General features: G+C 50.8%; 1 protein-coding gene across 50 annotated transcripts; it reads right to left on the reverse strand.

Moving 5' to 3' along the window:
• Positions 1-224: 224 nt before the first annotated feature.
• Positions 225-9,599, reverse strand: LOC129224650 (fibroin heavy chain-like). Of its 50 annotated transcripts, none has more exons than XM_054859182.1 (9): positions 7,824-9,599; positions 7,164-7,658; positions 6,774-7,082; positions 6,255-6,695; positions 5,958-6,173; positions 5,557-5,748; positions 4,099-5,226; positions 3,247-3,270; positions 225-3,165 (listed from the first exon to the last, which is right to left on the reverse strand). In XM_054859182.1, the coding sequence occupies exons 1-9, from the start codon at positions 9,571-9,573 to the stop codon at positions 308-310; spliced, it is 7,413 nt and encodes a 2,470-aa protein (XP_054715157.1). In that variant the 5' UTR covers positions 9,574-9,599; the 3' UTR covers positions 225-307. The 50 variants fall into 50 exon arrangements, with proteins under 50 accessions (XP_054715157.1, XP_054715160.1, XP_054715149.1 ...); XM_054859185.1 differs by lacking the exon at positions 3,247-3,270 and adding an exon at positions 3,514-3,570 and having other exon boundaries at positions 225-2,943; positions 4,069-5,226; XM_054859174.1 differs by lacking the exon at positions 3,247-3,270 and adding an exon at positions 3,490-3,570 and having other exon boundaries at positions 225-3,003; positions 3,820-5,226.
• Between the last annotated feature and the right edge of the window lie 3,754 nt (positions 9,600-13,353).

Genomic DNA, 13,353 nt, shown 5'->3' on the forward strand with positions numbered 1-13,353 from the left:
CAAGTATATGATAACGAGAGTAAATCGTTGCTCAGAAACATGTAATAACGTGTTCAATAGTTCGACAAATCTGGTATACTTGAAAGATGTCAATTATATGAGAGTTACTTGTGTTGCAAAATGTACGTTGAAATTTCAAAGGAAAAAAAATAATGCAAGTGATAATTATAAATGATATAGCGTTAAGCGTTCCAATCAAAAACAAAAATAAACGTTCGTAACAGTTTAATTGAAACTTTTTGTATTTATTAACATTTAAAATACAAAGTGTTCAGAGCATTACAATGCAAATGTATATTCAAAAAGTTTAAAGTGCTTGAGCAATAGCACTGCTAACTAATCCCGCATATTGTTGGGAAGAAGAAACATCAACTGGTCCGACGCGAGCGGAGCCAAGCAGTGCAACAAGAGCAGAAACAACTTCGAGAAGTACTTGCGTTAATAATTCACATCCTGACAAACCAGGGTTAGAAGCACTAACCGATGAGGACAGGCTTGAAATAACGCTAGAGAGAGAACCAACACTTGGGGTACCAGCGGAAGCAAGGGAAGAAACAGCCGAAGCTACTCTGGAAGTAGAGGCTGGAGAATTTAGTCGAGAAATGGAAGAAGCAGCGGCTGCTGAAGCAGATGCAACTGGTCCGTAACCTCTGGGTCCTTGTTGTCCAGGCACTTGTGGACCTGGTCCGTAACCTCCTGCTGCGGCAGCGGCTGCGGCTGCGGAGCTTGGTCCATAACCAGCTGGTCCTTGTTGTCCTGGGCCTTGTGGTCCTGGTCCTGAACCTGCTGCTGCTGCTGCTGCTGCTGCACCTGGTCCATAACCTCCTGGTCCTTGTCGTCCTGGGCCTTGTTGTCCTGGTCCATAACCTGCAGCTGCTGCTGCTGCTGCTGCACCTGGTCCATAACCTCCTGGTCCTTGTCGTCCTGGGCCTTGTTGTCCTGGTCCAGAACCTGCTGCTGCTGCTGCTGCTGCTGCTGCACCTGGTCCATAACCTCCTGGTCCTTGTCGTCCTGGGCCTTGTTGTCCTGGTCCGGAACCAGCAGCTGCAGCTGCTGCTGATGCTGGTCCTGGTCCGTAACCTACTGGTCCTTGTTGTCCAGGTCCAGAACCTGCTGCTGCTGCTGCTGCACCTGGTCCATAACCTCCTGGGCCTTGTCGTCCTGGGCCTTGTAGTCCTGGTCCGGAACCTGCAGCTGCAGCTGCTGCTGCTGCTGAGCTTGGTCCATAACCACCTGGTCCTTGTCCTGGGCCTTGTTGTCCTGGTCCAGAACCTGCTGCTGCTGCTGCTGCTGCACCTGGTCCATAACCTCCTGGTCCTTGTCGTCCTGGGCCTTGTAGTCCTGGTCCGGAACCTGCAGCTGCAGCTGCTGCTGCTGCTGAGCTTGGTCCATAAACACCTGGTCCTTGTCCTGGGCCTTGTTGTCCTGGTCCAGAACCTGCTGCTGCTGCTGCTGCTGCTGCACCTGGTCCATAACCTCCTGGTCCTTGTCGTCCTGGCCCTTGTTGTCCTGGTCCAGAACCTGCAGCTGCAGCTGCTGCTGCTGCTGCTGAGCTTGGTCCATAACCACCTGGTCCTTGTCCTGGGCCTTGTTGTCCTGGTCCAGAACCTGCTGCTGCTGCTGCTGCTGCTGCGCCTGGTCCATAACCTCCTGGTCCTTGTCGTCCTGGGCCTTGTTGTCCAGGTCCGGAACCTGCAGCTGCAGCTGCTGCTGATGCAGGTCCTGGGCCGTAACCTACTGGTCCTTGTTGTCCTGGTCCAGAACCTCCTGCTGCTGCTGCTGCTGCAGCTGCACCTGGTCCATAACCTCCTGGGCCTTGTCGTCCTGGGCCTTGTTGTCCTGGTCCGGAACCTGCAGCTGCAGCTGCTGCTGCTGCTGAGCCTGGTCCATAACCACCTGGTCCTTGTCCTGGGCCTTGTTGTCCTGGTCCGGAACCTGCTGCTGCTGCTGCTGCTGCTGCACCTGGTCCATAACCTCCTGGTCCTTGTCGTCCTGGGCCTTGTTGTCCTGGTCCATAACCTGCAGCCGCTGCTGCTGCTGCTGCACCTGGTCCATAACCTCCTGGTCCTTGTCGTCCTGGGCCTTGTTGTCCTGGTCCAGAACCTGCAGCTGCAGTTGCTGCTGATGCTGGTCCTGGTCCGTAACCTACTAGTCCTTGTTGTCCTGGTCCAGAACCTCCTGCTGCTGCTGCTGCTGCAGCTGCACCTGGTCCATAACCTCCTGGGCCTTGTCGTCCTGGGAATTGTTGTCCTGGTCCGGAACCTGCAGCTGCAGCTGCTGCTGCTGCTGAGCTTGGTCCATAACCACCTGGTCCTTGTCCTGGGCCTTGTTGTCCTGGTCCAGAACCTGCTGCTGCTGCTGCTGCACCTGGCCCATAACCTCCTGGTCCTTGTCGTCCTAGGCCTTGTTGTCCTGGTCCAGAACCTCCAGCTGCTGCTGCTGCTGCTGCACCTGCTCCATAACCTCCTGGTCCTTGTCCTGGGCCTTGTTGTCCTGGTCCAGAACCTGCTGCTGCTGCTGCTGCTGCTGCTGCACCTGGTCCATAACCACCTGGTCCTTGTCCTGGGCCTTGTTGTCCTGGTCCAGAACCTGCAGCTGCTGCTGCTGCTGCTGAGCTTGGTCCATAACCACCTGGTCCTTGTCCTGGGCCTTGTTGTCCTGGTCCAGAACCTGCTGCTGCTGCTGCTGCTGCAGCACCTGGTCCATAACCTCCTGGTCCTTGTCCTGGGCCTTGTTGTCCTGGTCCAGAACCTGCTGCTGCTGCAGCTGCTGCACCTGGTCCATAACCTCCTGGTCCTTGTCGTCCTAGGCCTTGTTGTCCTGGTCCGGAACCTGCTGCTGCTGCTGCTGCTGCTGCACCTGGTCCATAACCTCCTGGTCCTTGTCGTCCTAGGCCTTGTTGTCCTGGTCCAGAACCTCCAGCTGCTGCTGCTGCTGCTGCACCTGCTCCATAACCTCCTGGTACTTGTCCTGGGCCTTGTTGTCCTGGTCCAGAACCTGCTGCTGCTGCTGCTGCTGCTGCTGCACCTGGTCCATAACCACCTGGTCCTTGTCCTGGGCCTTGTTGTCCTGGTCCAGAACCTGCAGCTGCTGCTGCTGCTGCTGCTGAGCTTGGTCCATAACCACCTGGTCCTTGTCCTGGGCCTTGTTGTCCTGGTCCAGAACCTGCTGCTGCTGCTGCTGCTGCAGCACCTGGTCCATAACCTCCTGGTCCTTGTCCTGGGCCTTGTTGTCCTGGTCCAGAACCTGCTGCTGCTGCAGCTGCTGCACCTGGTCCATAACCTCCTGGTCCTTGTCCTGGGCCTTGTTGTCCTGGTCCAGAACCTGCTGCTGCTGCTGCTGCTGCACCTGGTCCATAACCTCCTGGTCCTTGTCGTCCTGGGCCTTGTTGTCCTGGTCCAGAACCTGCAGCTGCTGCTGCTGCTGCTGCTGAGCTTGGTCCATAACCACCTGGTCCTTGTCCTGGGCCTTGTTGTCCTGGTCCAGAACCTGCTGCTGCTGCTGCTGCTGCACCTGGTCCATAACCTCCTGGTCCTTGTCGTCCTGGGCCTTGTTGTCCTGGTCCAGAACCTGCTGCTGCTGCTGCTGCTGCTGCACCTGGTCCATAACCTCCTGGTCCTTGTGGTCCTGGGCCTTGTTGTCCTGGTGCAGATCCTGCAGCTGCAGCTGCTGCTGCTGCTGAGCTTGGTCCATAACCACCTGGTCCTTGTCCTGGGCCTTGTTGTCCTGGTCCAGAACCTGCTGCTGCTGCTGCTGCTGCAGCACCTGGTCCATAACCTCCTGGTCCTTGTCCTGGGCCTTGTTGTCCTGGTCCAGAACCTGCTGCTGCTGCTGCTGCTGCACCTGGTCCATAACCTCCTGGTCCTTGTCGTCCTGGGCCTTGTTGTCCTGGTCCATAACCTGCAGCTGCTGCTGCTGCTGCTGCACCTGGTCCATAACCTCCTGGTCCTTGTCGTCCTGGGCCTTGTTGTCCTGGTCCAGATCCTGCAGCTGCAGCTGCTGCTGCTGCTGAGCTTGGTCCATAACCACCTGGTCCTTGTCCTGGGCCTTGTTGTCCTGGTCCAGAACCTGCTGCTGCTGCTGCTGCTGCTGCTGCACCTGGTCCATAACCTCCTGGTCCTTGTCGTCCTGGGCCTTGTTGTCCTGGTCCGGAACCTGCAGCTGCAGCTGCTGCTGATGCAGGTCCTGGGCCGTAACCTACTGGTCCTTGTTGTCCTTGTCCAGAACCTGCTGCTGCTGCTGCTGCTGCAGCTGCACCTGGTCCATAACCTCCTGGGCCTTGTCGTCCTGGGCCTTGTTGTCCTGGTCCGGAACCTGCAGCTGCAGCTGCTGCGGCTGCTGAGCTTGGTCCATAACCACCTGGTCCTTGTCCTGGGCCTTGTTGTCCTGGTCCAGAACCTGCTGCTGCTGCTGCTGCACCTGGTCCATAACCTCCTGGTCCTTGTCGTCCTGGGCCTTGTTGTCCTGGTCCAGAACCTGCAGCTGCTGCTGCTGCTGCTGAGCTTGGTCCATAACCACCTGGTCCTTGTCCTGGACCTTGTTGTCCTGGTCCAGAACCTGCTGCTGCTGCTGCTGCTGCTGCACCTGGTCCATAACCTCCTGGTCCTTGTCGTCCTGGGCCTTGTTGTCCTGGTCCATAACCTGCAGCTGCTGCTGCTGCTGCTGCACCTGGTCCATAACCTCCTGGTCCTTGTCCTGGGCCTTGTTGTCCTCGTCCAGAACCTGCTGCTGCTGCTGCTGCTGCTGCTGCACCTGGTCCATAACCACCTGGTCCTTGTCCTGGGCCTTGTTGTCCTGGTCCAGAACCTGCAGCTGCTGCTGCTGCTGCTGCTGAGCTTGGTCCATAACCACCTGGTCCTTGTCCTGGGCCTTGTTGTCCTGGTCCAGAACCTGCTGCTGCTGCTGCTGCTGCAGCACCTGGTCCATAACCTCCTGGTCCTTGTCGTCCTGGGCCTTGTTGTCCTGGTCCAGAACCTGCAGCTGCTGCTGCTGCTGCTGCACCTGGTCCATAACCTCCTGGTCCTTGTCGTCCTGGGCCTTGTTGTCCTGGTCCAGAACCTGCAGCTGCTGCTGCTGCTGCTGCTGAGCTTGGTCCATAACCTCCTGGTCCTTGTCCTGGGCCTTGTTGTCCTGGTCCAGAACCTGCTGCTGCTGCAGCTGCTGCAGCACCTGGTCCATAACCTCCTGGTCCTTGTCGTCCTGGGCCTTGTTGTCCTGGTCCAGAACCTGCTGCTGCTGCTGCTGCTGCTGCACCTGGTCCATAACCTCCTGGTCCTTGTCGTCCTGGGCCTTGTTGTCCTGGTCCAGAACCTGCAGCTGCTGCTGCTGCTGCTGCACCTGGTCCATAACCTCCTGGTCCTTGTCCTGGGCCTTGTTGTCCTGGTCCAGAACCTGCTGCTGCTGCTGCTGCTGCTGCACCTGGTCCATAACCTCCTGGTCCTTGTCGTCCTGGGCCTTGTTGTCCTGGTCCATAACCTGCAGCTGCTGCTGCTGCTGCTGCACCTGGTCCATAACCTCCTAGTCCTTGTCCTGGGCCTTGTTGTCCTGGTCCAGAACCTGCTGCTGCTGCTGCTGCTGCACCTGGTCCATAACCTCCTGGTCCTTGTCGTCCTGGGCCTTGTTGTCCTGGTCCAGAACCTGCTGCTGCTGCTGCTGCTGCTGCACCTGGTCCATAACCTCCTGGTCCTTGTCGTCCTAGGCCTTGTTGTCCTGGTCCAGAACCTCCAGCTGCTGCTGCTGCTGCTGCACCTGGTCCATAACCTCCTGGTCCTTGTCCTGGGCCTTGTCCACCTCCTGGTCCTTGTCCTGGGCCTTGTTGTCCTGGTCCAACCTGCTGCTCCTGCTGTCTGCACCTGGAAGGCCTGCTGAACCTGCTGCTGCTGCTGCTGCTGCACCTGGTCCATAACCTCCTGGTCCTTGTCCTGGTTGCCTTGTGCTGCTGCTGCTGGCTGCTGCACCTGGTCCATAACCTCCTGGTCCTTGTCCTGGGCCTTGTTGTCCTGGTCCAGAACCTGCTGCTGCTGCTGCTGCTGCTGCTGCACCTGGTCCATAACCACCTGGTCCTTGTCCTGGGCCTTGTTGTCCTGGTCCAGAACCTGCAGCTGCTGCTGCTGCTGAGCTTGGTCCATAACCACCTGGTCCTTGTCCTGGGCCTTGTTGTCCTGGTCCAGAACCTGCTGCTGCTGCTGCTGCCGCAGCACCTGGTCCATAACCTCCTGGTCCTTGTCCTGGGCCTTGTTGTCCTGGTCCAGAACCTGCTGCTGCTGCAGCTGCTGCACCTGGTCCATAACCTCCTGGTCCTTGTCGTCCTGGGCCTTGTTGTCCTGGTCCAGAACCTGCTGCTGCTGCTGCTGCTGCTGCACCTGGTCCATAACCTCCTGGTCCTTGTCGTCCTGGGCCTTGTTGTCCTGGTCCAGAACCTGCTGCTGCTGCTGCTGCTGCTGCACCTGGTCCATAACCTCCTGGTCCTTGTCGTCCTGGGCCTTGTTGTCCAGGTCCAGAACCTGCAGCTGCTGCTGCTGCTGCTGCACCTGGTCCATAACCTCCTGGTCCTTGTCCTGGGCCTTGTTGTCCTGGTCCAGAACCTCCTGCTGCTGCTGCTGCTGCTGCACCTGGTCCATAACCTCCTGGTCCTTGTCGTCCTGGGCCTTGTTGTCCTGGTCCATAACCTGCAGCTGCTGCTGCTGCTGCTGCACCTGGTCCATAACCTCCTGGTCCTTGTCCTGGGCCTTGTTGTCCTGGTCCAGAACCTGCTGCTGCTGCTGCTGCTGCACCTGGTCCATAACCTCCTGGTCCTTGTCGTCCTGGGCCTTGTTGTCCTGGTCCAGAACCTGCTGCTGCTGCTGCTGCTGCTGCACCTGGTCCATAACCTCCTGGTCCTTGTCGTCCTAGGCCTTGTTGTCCTGGTCCAGAACCTCCAGCTGCTGCTGCTGCTGCTGCTGCACCTGGTCCATAACCTCCTGGTCCTTGTCCTGGGCCTTGTTGTCCTGGTCCAGAACCTGCTGCTGCTGCTGCTGCTGCTGCTGCACCTGGTCCATAACCACCTGGTCCTTGTCCTGGGCCTTGTTGTCCTGGTCCAGAACCTGCTGCTGCTGCTGCTGCTGCACCTGGTCCATAACCTCCTGGTCCTTGTCGTCCTGGGCCTTGTTGTCCTGGTCCAGAACCTGCTGCTGCTGCTGCTGCTGCTGCACCTGGTCCATAACCTCCTGGTCCTTGTCGTCCTGGGCCTTGTTGTCCTGGTCCAGAACCTGCAGCTGCTGCTGCTGCTGCTGCACCTGGTCCATAACCTCCTGGTCCTTGTCGTCCTGGGCCTTGTTGTCCTGGTCCATAACCTGCAGCTGCTGCTGCTGCTGCTGCACCTGGTCCATAACCTCCTGGTCCTTGTCCTGGGCCTTGTTGTCCTGGTCCAGAACCTGCTGCTGCTGCTGCTGCTGCACCTGGTCCATAACCTCCTGGTCCTTGTCGTCCTGGGCCTTGTTGTCCTGGTCCAGAACCTGCTGCTGCTGCTGCTGCTGCTGCACCTGGTCCATAACCTCCTGGTCCTTGTCGTCCTGGGCCTTGTTGTCCTGGTCCAGAACCTGCTGCTGCTGCTGCTGCTGCACCTGGTCCATAACCTCCTGGTCCTTGTCGTCCTGGGCCTTGTTGTCCTGGTCCAGAACCTGCAGATGCTGCTGCTGCTGCTGCACCTGGTCCATAACCTCCTGGTCCTTGTCCTGGGCCTTGTTGTCCTGGTCCAGACCCTGCTGCTGCTGCTGCTGCTGCTGCACCTGGTCCATAACCTCCTGGTCCTTGTCTTCCTGGGCCTTGTTGTCCTGGTCCATAACCTGCAGCTGCTGCTGCTGCTGCTGCACCTGGTCCATAACCTCCTGGTCCTTGTCGTCCAGGGCCTTGTTGTCCTGGTCCAGAACCTGCAGCTGCAGCTGCTGCTGCTGCTGAGCCTGGTCCATAACCACCTGGTCCTTGTACTGGGCCTTGTTGTCCTGGTCCAGAACCTGCTGCTGCTGCTGCTGCACCTGGTCCATAACCTCCTGGTCCTTGTCGTCCTGGGCCTTGTTGTCCTGGTCCAGAACCTGCAGCTGCTGCTGCTGCTGCTGCACCTGGTCCATAACCTCCTGGTCCTTGTCGTCCTGGGCCTCTTTGTCCTGGTCCAGAACCTGCAGCTGCAGCTGCTGCGGCTGCTGAGCCTGGTCCATAACCACCTGGTCCTTGTCCTGGGCCTTGTTGTCCTGGTCCAGAACCTGCTGCTGCTGCTGCTGCTGCTGCACCTGGTCCATAACCTCCTGGTCCGTAACCTACCGGTCCTTGTTGTCCTGGTCCAGAACCTGCTGCTGCTGCTGCTGCTGCTGCTGCACCTGGTCCATAACCTCCTGGTCCTTGTCCTGGGCCTTGTTGTCCTGGTCCAGAACCTGCTGCTGCTGCTGCTGCTGCACCTGGTCCATAACCACCTGGTCCTTGTCCTGGGCCTTGTTGTCCTGGTCCAGAACCTGCAGCTGCTGCTGCTGCTGCTGCTGAGCTTGGTCCATAACCACCTGGTCCTTGTCCTGGGCCTTGTTGTCCTGGTCCAGAACCTGCTGCTGCTGCTGCTGCCGCAGCACCTGGTCCATAACCTCCTGGTCCTTGTCCTGGGCCTTGTTGTCCGGGTCCAGAACCTGCTGCTGCTGCTGCTGCTGCACCTGGTCCATAACCTGATGGTCCTTGCTGTCCTGGTCCTTGTTGTCCTGGTCCAGAACCTGCTGCTGCTGCTGCTGCTGCGGCTGATGAGCCTGGTCCATAACCTGGTCCTTGTTGTGCTTGTCTACCTGGTCCATAACCACCTGGTCCAGTCACTGAGATTGACACAGATGATGCTCCTGGTCCATAACTTGGTCCTTGTGGTCCTTGGGGTCCTGGTCCTTGTTGTACTTGGGGTCCTGGTCCTTGTGGCGCTTGAGGTCCTGGACCTTGTGGTCCTGGTCTTTGTGGTCCTTGTGGTCCTGGTCCGCTTGGTCCAACCAGTGAGATTGAAACCGATGATGGTCCTGGGCCATAACTTGGACCTTGTGGTCCTTGTGGGCCTTGAGGTCCAGGTCCGTATCCTCCGGCTGATGCTGATGCGGAAGCTCCTTCTATTTCATTGGCATTTGCTTGAGCGAACATGATAATAAGCTGTCTAATTTCATTAATAAATTGGTTGTCAATAACTCCAATGGTTTGCAAAAATGCTTGAGCTAGAGAATCGGCAATGGCATTGGTCTTTGCGTCGATTCCTAGACCTCCTGCTTCAGCCACAGCGATCTCCGCGACGGAAGAAGCAAAAGCCATGTTCAATGCTTGAAGCTTGGATTTTGAGCTCTTGTTGGATCTTGCCATCTTGTCCATTGCTGACATGACAGTCTCAGCAATTGAAGCCATATCTTCCAACTCACTGGCTAAGAAGGCTCCCTTAGTTGATACAGTTCCAAGAAACGCTCCAATGAAATTTTCTGCTATTGACGGGTTTGACCATGGACTGATGCTTTGCCCCAGAGCAGGAATGCCCTGAGAGCAGAACAACAGAGCCAGCAAAGGTAACGCAAGTCTTGCAGACCAACCCATGATGCTTCTTTTGGGATAATCCCGACTGATGGATTTTACACACCAAAAGTTCCCTATATATACTGGAAAATTTCGTGCAGATCAGCAGGTTAGTCAATATCTTGTTCGAGATTTCTTGCGTCATACTAAGTCGCACAGCTATGTATATACATAATGCGTGAGGCTTCCATTAACTGGAATTGGTTTGATGAATATTGAATAGGTTCGAACCCACCTGTTCAAAGGCACGTTTTAAGTAATTTTTCCTCCTCTCGCCAGTTATACATAATCAACATTTATCTTCAACTTAAACTAAAAATTTTAAGTTTCTTTTTATTTTCATTTACTAAATCATGAAATAAAACTTCGTGCAACGAGATTTGTTAAATCATATTACTTTACCGTTGCCAATTACTGGTTTATCGCTACATATGATAGTGAAACAGTACTTTCTAAGAACACTTCATCTACTGGCAGCTCTGGGTTAAACAGTATTTCCTCTGTCTTAAAAGTACGCTGAGTTGCATGTACCCTTAAGTTAATCTTATATTGTGACTGGAGAGGGGGAACAGTAGGGAAAAAAAAACGGAAATTTGGGGAGAAAAACCGTTTTTTTTTACATATATATAATTATTCGTCGTGGTTTGCTTTCACTCGGAGAAAATTGAAAATTTGAACATTTCTGGTGCAAAATATTGCGTCAGAAATTTTCAATACTTTTCTTTCTTTTTTCTTTTTTTAAATAATTATTTTAAAAAAATTTCATTTTCAGAATTATAGATGGAAAACTAGATAAAATATATCTTTGTAATTAAAGTACAAGCGGTAAGAAAATTCATTTCCCTGCACCCCAAAGTGTTATTTATAGTTTTTCTCACTAAAACTGGTTGTATACATAGCACGGAACTAGTATATGAATGTTATAAACTAGAAAAACGCTCATCAAGGTACGACGGGTGAAAATTACTTTTACATTTGAACAAAGCAATTGCCTGTTTGGTGACATTTTTATTGTTGAAATTTTTACCATAACTCCAGTGGATTAACCCTATAATCCAGTAGATACCGTTCATTGTTAACCATTTTTACGTTTCTAGTTAAACACTCAAGTTACCGGATCCAGTTCAGTCCTGTCAAAATAAAGCATTTCCCTGGATGTCAAATATTATCAAATTATCATACCGTGGCGCGAGTTTCTTTGTTGATGACGATAGCGTTACTCGATCATCCGCTATTACCGTTTTACCCCGCATTCTCCGGCATACCGCTGAATTCGGGGATCACCAGATTTTCAATCACACTGGTCTGGTCCTTTCCGGCATGCCGGAAATATCAAGGTTAGGAAAAAAATATAATACTATAAAAAATAATTGTTCAGCTTAAAAATGAATATATGTTCAATACATTTGTTATTAGTATTAATAAACAGTTTAATGTTGTAAAAATATTTACTAACAATGTCATTTATTGTTTTAACCTGAAAAATATTGTTTACTTACGAATAATTTCATAAAAATTAAGTTAAAACCAAGTAAGCAAACATTTAAGCAGTAAGTTGCCGCCCCTTAAACCAGTGCTAAAGAATTTAACACAGCTATAATAAATAGAAATTAAACTTACCCCTCTAATAAAAAAATTTTGAAAAAAAAATTAGAACCGACTTCAAAATTGCTCTAAAAAGTGAAAAATAATTTTATTCTTTAAACACCATCGATAATGCTTTTAAACATAATTTTTGAAGTTGGCGCAAAAACAAAACGTAAAATCCAGTGTAACCATGCTTCGTTCATATTTTTTTTCCGAAAAGCATCCAAAGTTACGAACGAAACATTTATATCGCTATTCAAATATAGTCATCAATGCATAATGTATGTGATAGTGAAGAAACTGGGCCTGGTTAAATTTATAGTTGTATTTGAGTTATGGCTGTGAATGATTTTATCTATCGTTTTTGCGCCAACTTCAAAAATTATGTTTAAAAGCATTATCGATGGTGTTTAAAGAATAAAATTATTTTTCACTTTTTAGAGCAATTTTGAAGTCGGTTCTAATTTTTTTTTCAAAATTTTTTTATTTCATTCTTTTTAGTGTAAATGTAGGTATTTCAGAAATAATAAGAAGTTACCATCACGAAACTTCACATTTTTTTCTTAAAAATGCTCCATACTAAAAAAAACTATTGACACGCGTTAAACTTTAAGCGATTGGCACTAAAAACTTATTTTTGTTCCTCTTTGGAAGTCATGCGTAGTTAATTTAATTATAACCATTTAAGTATTACGTTTTTCCTAACTAATTTACATTCCACAGCATCTAAGTTGCTCATGATGCAATCCTGTATTTTCTTACTTAGCCCCGATCATCTGTTATCGGCATAGATGATAACGATAAAAATACTACAGAGTAGTTGAGTCAAACCTAATGGTAGCATTGTGAAGGCTAAGCAGATCCTAATCACTGCATCACCTCGCTTCCAGGTTAGGTTTACCCCTACTATGGAGCAATAGCACTGAAGAAAGGAAGATTTTGATAATTCACATTGGGTTACTATAAATCAGCAGGGTTACTAAAATAAAATTATTTACGCCAAAAATGAGACGACAGCGCCAGATTCCCCATTATCGAAATGTCCCTTGAAGAAATTTGATGCTTGCTTCAGAGAAGCCTTCATTCAAAATTATCATTACAATTAATGTTACTGTTATATGGCACCAAACTTTTATAACAATGAGTTTCATATTGTCGCGTAGACGAAGATAGCGAAGACAATGTGAAAGCCAAATGAAGCGAATACTCGTTAGTCTCAACTCGAGATCTTTATTCAGAACCTCGAATGAACGTTACATCTCCTTATATACAACTTGAGAAAGTGCTGGAACTTTCCAGACTTGGAAAGATACAGAAATTAATAGAAGATTCGAGAGAATACAAGAAACAGTAGAAACGAAATTTTAGTAAAATTCACTTAGTCTTAGTCGGGATTTGAACCCGGGTCGCTCGTGTGGGAGGCGAGAATTCTACCACTGAGCCACCGTTATCCACGGATGAAAAGTGCGAACTTCGCTATTTTAATTATTTAATAGGGAAATTGCATAAAATTTACTGTTTTTTGCCCATAACCTTTTTTCTAAAGAACAAATATGGTCAAACAAAGTAATGGGACCTAAGTTGAGCCATCCCCTATCCATTAAAAAAAGAATCATCAAAATCGGTTCACTAGGTGAGACGCTATGAGTGGACAAACAAAAAAAAAAACATACATACGGTATGAATTGATAACCGCCTCCTTTTTGAAGTCGGTTAAAAAGAACCTAAAATAATTTATTTCAAAAAATTACAAAGAAATCGCAGTAACGATGATTGCTTCTGAATTGATTATTTTACTGGCATATCATTAGATCCATTAATAATGACCTACCATAAATAACAAGCACATATTATATGCAATACACATTTTTTCTTTTTTTTTTTTTTTAAAGAAGGTTACTTTCGGGATTTATTATTATTTTTCCTTACGGTAGTTTGCTTTCTGATTGGAACTGAATGGGGAAATTTAGTTTTCTTTTGTTGCAAAGTAAACCTCAAATTATCCGACATCCCGGAAAATTCGAATTTCCCGGCATGCTGGTCAACCTCACTTTTTCCCGGCATGCCGGATAATGCGGGATTATACGGAATATATATGAGAATTAGTGGAAATGTGTTTAAGTAAAAATTTTGCTAAATTTCTTTTAATGGGTTTGTATATTGTTCCTGTTTTTATGTTTAATCCTGTGCAAGACCTCTATTTTCGCCACCGCT

Source organism: Uloborus diversus, chromosome 6 (genome assembly GCF_026930045.1).
Source record: "Uloborus diversus isolate 005 chromosome 6, Udiv.v.3.1, whole genome shotgun sequence".
In the NCBI taxonomy this organism is placed as follows: domain Eukaryota; kingdom Metazoa; phylum Arthropoda; class Arachnida; order Araneae; family Uloboridae; genus Uloborus; species Uloborus diversus.

Coding starts and splice junctions, on each gene's coding strand:
- LOC129224650 (XM_054859141.1), bottom strand. CDS start 9,573: ATGGGTTGGTCTGCAAGACTTGCGTTACCTTTGCTGGCTCTGTTGTTC. Junction 7,578..7,823: donor AGCAGCAGCAGCAGCTGCAG/GTTATGGACCAG, acceptor CAGCAGCAGCAG/GTTCTGGACCAGGACAACAA. Junction 5,227..5,556: donor AGCAGCAGCAGCAGCAGCAG/GTTCTGGACCAG, acceptor CAGCAGCAGCAG/GTTCTGGACCAGGACAACAA.